Genomic DNA, 12,598 nt, shown 5'->3' on the forward strand with positions numbered 1-12,598 from the left:
CAGCTTCTCCAACACAAAGCTGTCTCCTCTGATCGCCAGACATATCCCAGTTGCAAAATCCGGAGCCCAGTCCCTTTTCAGGTCTTAAGATTTCAGATCAGCAGCACAGCCCCAAAGGCTAAATCTATACCAGTAAATTCACCAGCCCCAGGCCATGGTCCCAGGGTCTGTCCCGCTGGATGTAAACACAGTCCCTGCTACTTTCCATCAGATAGTTCCCAAGCACAGTTTGGGAGTCAGTACAGCCCAAGGGTTGTTCCCACAGGGAACTTTGGACATTTAAGAGCCAATCCATACCCACACAAATCAGTCTCTCCTGGCTCATTTCATTAATGAGGCTTTCAAATCATTCCTATCCACTAAATCCTGCAGCTTAAAATCCAGGACAGCAAAGACACAACTCTTCAAGCATCCCAGAAATTGTGCAAAACACACCCCTCAGTGCTCTGACTACTTCTCTGTATTCCCCTGGGCACCTGTGCCAGGTGGAAAACTTTCCAGAAAGGCTCCTCCCCTAAGACACAGGCTTCTACAAGCTCCCGCAAGCACAGCAGGCCCAGGAGACACATTTACATGCCATGCTTTGGTGCACATAACCTCTAACCTAGAATGACACAGCAGCAAGGGAAGATGAGTATTGATGAACCCTTGGTCAGGTGAAACGGAAGAGCTAAAACAGTCGAGGGCCTTAGCTGACACCAATGGACACAGCTCTGACAAACAAAACCATCCCATTTGCAATACCCAAGAGCTGCCCCGGTGCCTCTTTCTGGATGGAAACCGAGCTATCAGTGCAGGCTGGCTCCCAGGACTGAAGCAAGCAGAGCTAAAAGCAGCATCTCTGTCAGGGCTTTCCACCTCTCCTGGTCCTCTAGGATGATAAGATGCACCTTTCTGTACATCCCCATCACCTCCAGGCAAGAGTCTTCCAAAACCTCCCCTGTTATCTGTAACCCTCCTTGGAGGGAAGCCTTGCTCATGTCTCTGCCCAGTACCTTGCACAGTGATTCCCTCAGAGCAGCCACATTCCTGGACTTTGTTACAGGTCAGGAACAAGAAAATGGTCATTTCCATCCATCACCTTGTATGTGGCAGTGAATGGGGTCAGGGCTGCCAGAGAACAGCCAGGTGAGGGCCAGCCAGGGATGTCTGTGCAGACATCACTACAGATTTTGGGGGCAGCCAGTCCTGGTATCACATGGTTATCACTGATGGAAGATGCCAAACAGTTCAGGGCAGAGGCTAGAGGGAGATGCCTGCTCCTCAAGCACACTCGGCTCCTGCCTCCCCTGTAAGCGCCCACCATTTGCAAGATGGACCTGGCTCCACCTTGCTGCTTTTTACACCCATAGGATGCTCTCACCCAGCCCATGTAGCTCTGGCCTAGTCCAAGTCCAAGTCTCAGCCTACATGCAGGGGTGAGGGAAAAAAAAAAAAAAAAAAAAGGAAAAGGCACTTGGCTCCCCAGCCACCTGCCCCATCCCCAGCTGAGCAGAAGGAACAGCTGTCCCTGGGACACCTGAAGCCCTGTACATGCAGCCAGAGATGAATGGCTCCCTGACCAGCACATCAGCCATCCCACAGGCTGACTCTCTGCACGAGCTGTCTGTCAGGGGCAGGGATCATCGCCCGGCACAGAAACAGGGCTGAGGTCCCTCCGCACCATGGGTCAGCAGGGCTCAGACCCTTGTGGGCAATGTGGAGGCAAGGCTGGCCGGGGTGCCAAGTGGGACAGGCAGTTTTGCATCTCAAGTGCCCAAGGTGCAACTGTGGAGGAGCCTGTCCTGCCCGGGTAGTCACCTGCCAGGGGACAGGTCCCCAAATGCACCCCCTTCTCCCTCAGTAGGGCTCAGTGCCCTGTTTCTCCACTCAGAGCATTTGGAGGGGGGAGTAATTCACCTGCTCCAGGGTCACTCTTTGCTTCTGTGGCTGTATATCCCTAAGAAAACTCATCCCAAAGGATGTGGCGGGCCCAGCCTGCCTGCAAGTCACTATCCCCCAAACGCAACCCCATTGCCTGGCTTGAAAACCTGCCCCAAGCGCCCTGCTATCTCCTCCTTGCCTCATGTATGCCTTTAACAGTTTACTGGATTACCCATTGCAACTAAAATAACAAAGCTACAAAAGAAGAGGGCAAACAAACACGATATTCTGCAGCAATTAGGGCTAAACAGGGAAGAGGGGAGCGGGGAATGAATGAACAATGGGGAGGGCAGGGACGCGGTATCCCAGGCCCCTGCAGGCTGGGCACGAACTGTCCTCGGAAGGCCGGGTCCGAGCCAGGGAGCAGCGAGCTGTATATAAGGAAACGCAGGGAGATGAAAAGGGTTATTTAAACAAGCACTGGGCAGTCCCCATGGGGCCTCCAAGTCCGCTCGGATTCTTCACAGAGTGTCCAGGGAAGAGCGGCTCCTGCTTTCCCCCCCTCACCGAGTCCTTTCGGGTGGCAGGGGGACGCTGGCAAGCTGCGGTGGGGTCCACTCAGAAAGGAAGGAATCCATTAATCTCCCTGGTAATTACTGCCACATATGGATTTGCACAATTACACTCCGTTAATTGGTTATTACAGGCAAGCCAGACTGATTGGGCAGAACGGCTGGGCTTTAACCCCTTCGCTGCCCCCAGGGCCAGGCAGCCTTCCTCCCAAAGTACTGCTGTATCCTCCTGTAACCTTGCTGGCTCCTATGCCAAGGACCAGCAAGCATGGCCTCCAGCACCCAGCCTGAGGCATCTTTGCTCTGATGCCTTCGTTTCAGCTGGGGATCCTCAGGAGACAGACCCCAGGGGAAGAAATGAGGCTGCACCTCAAAATATCCAAACTCCCCAGCCGATTGCATCTGCTCTGGGTTTGCAGCAGACGCACCACGTACTCCCTGGGGTGCCAAGGGACTGCAAACTCACATCTTGTTTGTTTTCAGAAGGAGACCCAGATTCCTTGTGCACTTCGACTTTGTGCCCTCAAGCCCAGCAGGATTGGTGCCAACGAGGGGAGAATCCACCCCCAAGTCTCGGTCTCTGAGCACAGCTTCTCTGACTAGATTTGCAATGCAATGCTTCTCTTCCCCAGTCAAAGCACTGAAAACAGAAGCTTTACTCTAGGAATAGACAGATATATGTAACCACAGTAATATGGTTATTACTATGCCAAAACATACAGATAAAGCCCTTGTAAAACTCCAGACAGTGCAGGACTTCTGCCAGTTGGGTATGGAGGCAGCCTGGCCTCCCCACACCGCAGCCGCCACCTCTGACACCCCTCACTGGTAACAGGCCATCCAAGACCCGGCCCCAAATGTCTCATTCAGGATCTAACAACATTTCTGGAGAAAGCTCAGAAGCGGCAAGCCAAGGCGAGAGCGATTTCTGCCAGAATCGTGTCAAAGGCTTCCTGTTAAAAAGCTGTAACAGGAAAGCAAACAGGAGCTTTGCAGAAAACCCACAGGGCAGCAGAGCCCATGTGAGGCGAGAGCTGTGCTCAGCAGCCACTAACGTCAAGGACAGAGCCGGCATTAGCACCCTGGCACGTCAGAGCCACCACACCGCTGTGTGGCTTTTTCAGACTCACGCCTATGTGATGCTCCTCCACAAGAGAGGGCACAGAGAAACCAACTCCAGACAGCTCATATCACCCAGATGGAGAAGGCCTTACACATTGCTGCTTGCAGGGCACAGCAATGCACCACTGCACCACTCTGTACCTCCCTATCCTGCCGCATTGAGTTTTGCTCTCATTTATTGCATTATTGCAGTTTCCCAGAGATTTCCTTTCTACCCTCATTGTCACACACATGGACAAGCCTTGAGATAATGCCCTGCTGCCCCATCCTCTCCGTTTCCCAAGGGCAGCCCAGCACCCCTCCCCAGGGCTGCAGCAGCTGCTCAGCAGTAGGATATTGCTCAGCACAACAAAAGCACTTACGAGAAAACTGAAGCAGAACCAGGCATCACACAAGGCACATGGTAAAGGCTTTCAGCTCAACTTCTGAATCACCCCAGCAAGCTACTGCAACAGGAGCAAGAAGAGAAACCAAGCAGAATCACAGCAAGATAAGAGACCTCTAACTTCAAACCACCCTCTAGCCTCATCCTCTGGGTAAAAAAAAAAGCCTTGGGAAGCCCACCTGGGGTTTTCAGCTGAAGCAGATCAAGGGGAGACTCAAAACACCTGCAATGAATACCCACCCTTTCCTCTACTGCTGTCTCTGCAAAAATGCCTGCTACAACGCTCTAAGTCTAGCCTAGAGGAAATCTCCTTCTCATCAGCTGATTAAAGGGCTTTTACTCTCTCTTTACCCTTTGCCGTAAGGAGTAGGTCCAGCAATAGAAGTCTTCTCCCTAGAAGGTCACTGGAGTTACATGAAAGTTGCAGTAGGGTTTGCTCCTGTTGTTTCAGTCACCTGTGATTTCCCAGCTCCCTGGCTTCAATATAGCAATTTCTTTCTCATGCAAAAGCCAGCTCCAAGCTCACTGTCTGAAGGGAACCATCACATCCATTGTAAAGGCAGCGTCTCCCGGCTCCCTGTGAATGTTTTCAGACACGCGTGAGCTTGTCTTGGAGAAAGAGAAAGGTAGAGTAGCTCCGCACTCATGAAAGGTTGCTGCTGATCCCTCCCGTAAAATTGCCTCTGCAAAGTTCGGAATGAATCTTTGGAGCTGTCAAAGGGAAGATAGGGCAGAAGCTGCAACAGTGCTTAAAAAGGTCAGCTGGGAAAAGTCAGGATGGGAAGGATGCTCGCTTTATTGACAGATGGAGAGCGGAAGGGGCTAACCTGTGGGTACCTGCAAGCTGGTTTTGGCAGCACATGCTAGACTTCAACTCTGGGCTCTGTTGGCTGCAGCTGGTGACAGATCTCATGTGGATCACTTCCAGACAACTGAGTCTGGGGACTAAGCCTGAAACTGTGACTGGGGTGGAGGCACCAAGCAGAGCTCTTGTGCAGCCTTCCTTCATCCTGAGGGATGAGAGCAGGCTGGTGGGATGGATGCCTTTCTGTCTCTCATGACCCAGATCAGCTTTTCAGATCTCTAAGACTTGAACATCATTTTCTCTCTGTCCTTCACTTACATGCACACTTATTTGTCCAGGTTTCTGTAGGAAACAGAGCTGTCAGTATCCAAGTATTTGCTGGCAGTTTCTCATGCATAAAGTGAATCACCCCAGTAAAAAGCCAGGGAACCTTCCAAAACTGATGGAATTTGACTCAAACTTCCTTCACCCTGGGAGCACTTTAGAGTCCTGGTTCTCAGTCCTGCTTTTTGCCAAAGTCTCCTTCCCCGTAGCCTGCCTCGGGAAAGATTTAACCCACAGGCTCTTTGTTTGCCTGACAGGTGGTCTGAGCCCAGACCGCAGGAGGGATTTGCCAGCCCCTTGTCACCAGCTCAGTGAGTCCCGGACACCAGCAAGTATGTCTTTGGGGCAGACTTTAGCGATGGTAGGTGCTAACAGGCCCCGCTGTCCCCCACAGGCTGCCAACACACACTAAGGACAGCCACGGTCTGTGCAGCCGAGGGAAGGGAGGCAGGGAAAAGGGGGAAGCAACTTCACTGCAAGCCCAAGCCAGCGCCAGCAAATGCCTATCTACTGCCTGCCGTCTTGTCATCTCAGCGTGCTGCCTGCCTGTTTGCACTCAGTTAACAGCTCTTGGCCTTTTGGGAGCAATCTCTGCCCTCTCTGCAGTCCCCCCAGCCCTCTGATCTGCCCAAGACAGCTGGGTTTCGATTCCCAGGGTTTGGCCCCTGGTGTAAAGGTTACTTTGCATCTGACCGGATCAATTCCAGCGTTATGCCACTGGTTTACCTGATATACAGGAATCAGACAAAAAGTGTATCTGCTGATGCTAATTAAACTTGATACGGATATGGAAGATATTTACTAAGAAAGCAGCAAGAGAAGTTTCTGTTTTAAATGTTATGTGACTTGGAAAAATATAAAAGCAAGTAAACGTCTTCCTTTTGGTCAGAATATTGTTATACCTATATTGCAAAGAGCTCATATGCAGCAGAGGTAGTGAAACACATTGGGTCAGGTCAAAACACAAACCAGGTTCAAAGGGATCTGAATTAGTTAGACCATTACAGCATTTTCCCAGTGGAATTCTCTCTCTTTCACTCTGTACATACACACACACACACATATAATATATTTGACAAAATTAATATTTATCCAGGGAGAGCTTCAGTTCTGGAGAAACATCACTTTGTCAAAAGTATTATTCTCATGGAAAATTCTTGACTAGCTTCACATGTAACTTCCACGCGTCCTTTATTAACCTTTATGAGCTGATCCCCAGACCTCCTTTAATATAAGCCATTGCAGCCCTCACCCGTCAGTACAGTATCCCCTTCCACACCCTGACCACTTTTCTTTCCTCCTGCTACAGGAGGAAAGCACAGACTCACAGAAAACAGGTCTGGAAGAGATATGGCAAGTTCATCTCACCCATCTTCCTGCCCCAAATCAGACCAGAGACCTTCAGGGACAGAGCTGCCACCTCCTTCCCCAGCCCATCTGTCCCATCACATCTCCACCACTCATTAAACAGCTTTTCCCAGTGCCTAAACTGAGCCTTCCCTCCTGCAACGGAGAGTGCAGCACAGTGCTACGAGGGTTTCTTTCCAAAACCTGTGCCTGAATTAAACTCCCATAAAGGCTCTGTTCAGTCGGCACCTATTGCTATAGGAGTAACATGCCCATGAGGCTGGGCAAACCCCGCGGCTCTTGGCAATGGCCACAGTGGTGTCCTGCCGCCCCTCTGCACAGCTGCCCAGGCTGCTGCTCAGCACAGCCAATTCACGTGGGGTCAGGGCTAGGACTTACAGAAGTGAGGGAAGGAGCCTGCCTCCAGGGAATAAGGAGCCTGCATGCCTGGCTGCATTTCCAACCTGCGTCCTGTCTCTTCAGTAGACTCAACCATGAAGGGACGTTTGGGATCAGCTCTCTCAGCTGCGCTGGGCTGTTGGAAAAAGAAAGGAGTGTTTGCATATTACAAAGCAGCATCCTCGCGATCTGTCCTAAGTTACAAATTTACCTCCCAGACCTTGACCGGGACTGGGGTTTCCGGTGTTTGCTCTTTGGGCTCCTGTCTCTTTGGAAAGCAGGAGATGTTGCAATGCCGGGGGGAGGGATGGCTGCACGGGCTGCCTGGGAAAGGCCCTGCAATGCAAAGGAGTTGGTCTGAAGTGGCTTTGCTGAGAAAATGTCTCCTGGAGGTGATTTCCTGAAGGAATAAAAACAAGCAAACAACTGCCATCCTGTCTGAGCATCTGTCTCGGTTCTGCTTTCCTCCTCCTCTCTGCCAGTTGGTCTTTTTTCTCTCATCTGCAGGCCTACCCACTCTATCTGATAACAAACTTTGCCATCGAGAGGGTGGTAGTGCTAGCCACATCACCACTGGACTCCAGGGGGGACCAGGCGTAGCTGGCCATTGACTCACCAAAGCTGTCTGAGGACCGTGGGGGCAGGTGACAAGGGAGGAATGTCCTGTACGCATTCCTGGGTGGCGTCACTAGCTGCTTGCAAGTGACCTGGACAGACCCTTGTCTCCAGAATGTTTTCAGAAGACAACCAGCCTGTGCTGTGACCAGTTTTTCTTGTGCTGAAGTTAAAGCCCCTGGCTTTGTCCCTGAGCCTGCTTATGTCTTTTATACTCTCAAACCTTGCATGGGCGTCCCCCTGCATCTTCCCCCTGTATTTGGATTTTGCCAGTCCTGGTGGAGGAGCTACAAGCAAACAACATTCCTCTCCTCAGTCTGCACTGATAATCTCGGGATCTCATCTCCCCTGCGCTCCCCTTCAGGCTGTGTCAACATCGCCAGGGTTGGGGAGGGCAGGATTGCTCCGACTTCGCTGCCTCATCCCGTACACTGTGTGCTGCCCGGCCCAGCACAACCCCACAAAGAATATTCCTCTGGGACGTGAGTCAGACCTGCCAGGGGGTTTTAACCACCTCCCTCTCCTAGATTTCTCCACGTTACAGCAAGAAAACATACAGGTCCCAGAGTGCAGCGTGATCTCAAGACTTCTCCTTCCAGAGACTTTCAGAAATTGGAGCCTGCGCATTGCTGTAATCCCCTCAGATCAGCAGACAGAGAGTTGCTAAAGCCAAGGTGGGCCCCACAGCTCCTTCCACATCAGTGCGAACCTCTGGGATATCTCCCACAGGAGAAACAGCCACAGCGAATCCAGGCAGGCAGAGCTAGCAAGGGTGCTGAATTGCTGGTTTGACTTTGCTTGCACTTTCAGGAAATTCTTAATCTGAAATTGCGACAAATTCCCCAAAAATTCAAGTTCTTATGGAGCTGAAACCCTGCAGGGTAGTCTGGATTGGAGCCAGGAGGTGAGAAAATAGACATGGAAATATAAGACACCCTGTGGCATCAGTTCTGACCCTCTTTAGGAGCCATAGAAAGCCAGCGTGCTCTGTCTGCTGTCCCTTCTCCCTACAGGCATTGCCCCTCTGACATCCTTACACTGCCGTGGGTACAATGAATCCAAACTCCTCCTTTTTTTTTTTTTTTTCTCCTCATTTTTACCCAGGAAGGGCTGCCCCCCACTAGTCAGGGACTCCAGATCCTCTCGGACTTGCCACTGACCTTTCAGATCCACTCAGGTTTGCCTCCCCAGTTCCCAAAGACAGCAAGCTTTCTGTGCCCTGAGCTGTGATGCTTGGATCCCTCTTGCTGTCCCTTTCCCTTTCCCAGACCTAACATATCGCAGCAGATGCCAGAGTGTGGAGCCACTCCAGAAACAAATCTGCGGTGTTAGGTGGCACGGCTTTAATTACACGACGGGAGCCAGAAGAAAGGCTACGAAACGCTGCTCTTTCAAACTCTTTAACCTCTGCTCAGAGCACTTTGCGCAGCTGCGCACAGAAGTCGCAGGACGTGAACTCTGCAAGCACACAAAGGAGCCGAATCAACGTCCTGTTGATACAGGCCAGCAAAATAAGCTAATGATGGACAGGACTGCAAGCTTTCATATGTGAGGGAAGGATTTACAGTGATACCAAAGGAATTATTTCAGCCCCACAGTGACAATACACACCCGCTTCCTTATTATATTTTATTGATCTTGCCCTAAATACATGTGCCTGGAGGAAATGATGCATAAATTACTAACGAGTTAATTTCTTGCTCCGACACAGACTCACAACAGCCCTTTGAAGGGGAACCAGGAAAGACAATGTGTGAAAGGATAAAGGCAATGAGACAAGCTTGGATGTAATAATCCCATGTGAATGATTATTGCTGCAACTAATGTAATTTAATAATGAAGAATTTACGCCAGATGTCCCCCGGAATATGCCAGGCAGACTCAGGATTCAGCAGTGAATCCATTTCTAAGGAAACCTTGTTAGGAGGAAAAAAATTGGTGTTGTCTGTTTATCAAATGAGAGGCTGTAGACCTTTATAGTCAGAGTCGCAATAAAAGCGACTTGCAAAGCTTCCTGGGAGTGTGTTCATTAAGCCTGATTGCCAATTTGTTTTCAGGTGAAGTTTTAAGATGTTGGGTTTGGCCTATAAAGCTCCTAAGAGTCTGGGAGCAGCCCATTTCAGAAACTGCCCCTTACCCCAAGACAGAACTGACCCCAGGATTTCCCCTGTGTCTCCCTGGGGCAGAGAGGGAGCTGCTGGGAGGGCAATCTCCAGGACAGGTGAATGAAGAGTGAAGAATCACCTCCTTTTATTTATTTTGAACTTGCATCCTTTCGGTTTCCACAGGGATATCCTAGACCAGAGCTCCATCCCCCTTCTGGGGCATGATGCACCTCGTACACCCCCTTCCTTCTCACAGTCTGCAGCATATGGGGACACCATGTAGCAGGGAAAAGGAAAACAGAGAGCTCTGTACCAGAGGTGTATCGTGATGCACCCAGGCTGCTGCAAAATGAGATCAGCTTTGCCTTGTTTCATGCCATTTAGAAGCTCATCTCGCAGCAGGCAGGTTGAGCACAAGCCTGGCAGAGCGCTGCTGGCCACGAAGACCTGAACTAGACCAAACCTGTTGCCCAAAGAATGGACCAGAGTTGGGATGATTTGTTATTTCTGGTCCAGCATCAAACAAATGCTCTTCTAGCCCAGGTATGAGACCAGTACAGATTTCCACGGCATGACAGGCAATCAGCCAAACCAGAGACCTGACATCGACACTTCCTCTTCATTCAAAAACCTGCATGAACTAAGTTTACAAAACAGGGACAAACCACACTTTTCGCTCTCCCTCCTTGCTTCTGCTGCCTATTCATCCCCTCTTTGAAGGGATTTTGTACAGCCATTCCAAACACCTATTCTGGTCGCGCTTTGGGGTTTGACCTGCTCTTCGTCATTCCTCCTTATTAACCACTGTTATTTAAGTGGCTCTGATGGGAAGAAGGGGGAAGGGAAGCTGTAGCAAGATTCAGATCCACTAAAACACAAACCACTACATTCAACTAGAAAGATTTGTTTAAGCCCTATTAACTTAATTGGGACTTAACATCTTGTTCCTTCATTGTTTTTGCAGAAGACCCAGAGATCTCCACAGTGAACCTGTGTGACTCCCATACTGAGTCACAGGCACGGAACACGGTTTGATGGTGTCAAAATCACAGCCGCAGTGCTTCTCCCATCATCCTCCTTTGTCGGCCAGTTTGGTAGCGTAGGCTGCTTGTCTCTGGTGAAATCTATTTCACAGGGGCTCTTTGATCCAAGCCTGGGTGCTGCTGTTTCGTTCTAACAGGCACACAGCTGCTCCAAAGGACTTTGCAAACAATAATACAAACATAGCTGCACTTAGGACTTGCAAACCCTGATTTTAGCCAGTTTGTATGTCAGACGTCACCATGCCTAGAAACGACTTACAAACAGGACCAAAGATCAGGCCTAATTTTAGTAAGCCTTTGGGCTTTGCATCCCCTGACTGTGCTTGCTTTGATGAAACATGATCATAGGATGAAAGAAAGCAAAAACCCAGCTGGCACCTGCTGGGAGGGCAGGGAGAGAGAATCTGGCAGACAGGAGGTTCCTAGAGAGATTGCCAACACTACTACACGTCTGTTTTGCTTTTTGGGCAGCATGGTGAATCCAAAGGTGATAAACATTTGGCTTGTCTGGCCAGACAAGACGTGCCCACATCAGATACTGCACACTGCCTCCTCGCTCGCTAGCATCTCTGCACCTCTCAAGGCAGCTCCTTCTGCTGTGCTTCAAGTCTCCAGCCCCTGAGCTTCAGAGAGGATCCAGGCTCTGCCTGAGTGAAACACGGATGCGGGAATAGCTGCTCCCTTACAAAGAGCAGGCTGGGCTGCTCTATACCAGACATCTGGACAACTGATTTCAAATTTCAACTTGCAACGCAACACAAAGATTGTTGTTAAGAGGACATCTTCGAACCTCAGGAAACTTTGAGGTATCTGTAGTATTTTTAGGACCGCAGCTTTATTTACAATTCAGTGACGTGAAAAAACAAATGTTTAACTAACCTGTGAGTAACTTTGTTCTCCAAATACTTTCAGTGAGGAAGGGTGACTCTGAAACAAAAAAAAATTGCTGTTGTCTGAGCACGAAAAGAGGTTAGTAAAGATTCTTGACTACCCTTTCTCTTGGTCTGAAGTCCTAAAGAAAGGACTACAGCTAACCAAAAAACATTTAGTGTGTTCTGTTTTCACCAGTCAGGATGCAATTTCTTTCTATAAATATCTAGTGGTTTTACTGTGCCATCGAACACGCAGATGAGCTGGCTCGATACACTTACCAGCCGACCACCTACAGTCTGAATGACTCATTGCCCCTGCAGCAGCAATCGGCAAGTAACATCTTCTGATGGAGGACAGGCAGACAAGTCAAACCGCTGAGCTGTAATAACCCTTGTTAGCTTTCAAAAACCATTCCTCACCCCCATTCTCTCTCCAGAGAAGCCTACAGCACCCCTTCGGGGGGGTGGGCTCCACATCTAGGCACGAGAACCTGCACCCTGGGCCCACCAGCTGGGTTTTATGGAGGTGGTCTGGCCTGCTGAGTCCCTTCTGGGAAGGAAGGCGCTGCTGATAGCATTACCGTGTCTGCACTCTATCACAGGGACCGGTGCTTGCCTGCACCGGAAACTACATGCTAGGCAAACATACAGACCTTTGTGGAAGCTACAGCAATTAGGTTAATTAAGAGCTGGGGCGGTCCCATATGTTTTCTGATCTGTTGTTTTTTAGGTCCTCTGTCGCACCTGTTCCCACAGTATCCAAACACCCTGAAGGCTTAGTTTTCTCGCTCCAGACATGGGAACAGAAGGACGGCTGTCCCAGATCAGAGCAAAAGCCTGTTTGGCCTCATATCCAGCAGCAGACAGAGAGGGCAGGAGAATAAGAACAGGACATGTTGTCATTCCCCTTTTACAGGTCCTCTGCTCTTCCTGGGAAGGTCCCAAAGCTCTTCTCCACAGAGTTCAGTATCATTCTGTCACCATCCCTCGAAGTTTTTAAAAGACACGTAGATGTGGCGCTTAGGGACATGGTTTAGTGTTAGGTTTATGGTTGGACTCGATGATCTTAAAGGTCTTTCCCACCCCAAATGACTCTATGATTCTGTTTTAGACACAAGGTAGAGGCACGAATTTCCCAGACTTAGC

General features: G+C 50.0%; 1 protein-coding gene across 3 annotated transcripts in view; it reads right to left on the reverse strand.

Annotated features, from left to right (window-relative positions):
* Positions 1-6,948, reverse strand: part of RXRG (retinoid X receptor gamma) — a 40,123-nt gene extending 33,175 nt beyond the window's left edge. For 2 of the 3 annotated variants that reach the window (XM_074597290.1, XM_074597291.1), the window contains exon 1: positions 3,920-4,064. Coding sequence is in view for 1 of the 3 variants with exons in the window: in XM_074597289.1 (XP_074453390.1) it covers positions 6,818-6,914 (97 nt within the window). In the remaining 2 variants the exon portion in view is untranslated. Of the gene's footprint in view, positions 1-3,919; positions 4,065-6,817 lie in introns of those variants that run through there. The other variant, XM_074597289.1, reaches the window with a different exon arrangement.
* Positions 6,949-12,598: the final 5,650 nt, after the last annotated feature.

The sequence above is a fragment of the Larus michahellis genome, chromosome 8 (genome assembly GCF_964199755.1).
Source record: "Larus michahellis chromosome 8, bLarMic1.1, whole genome shotgun sequence".
Lineage (NCBI taxonomy): Eukaryota > Metazoa > Chordata > Aves > Charadriiformes > Laridae > Larus > Larus michahellis.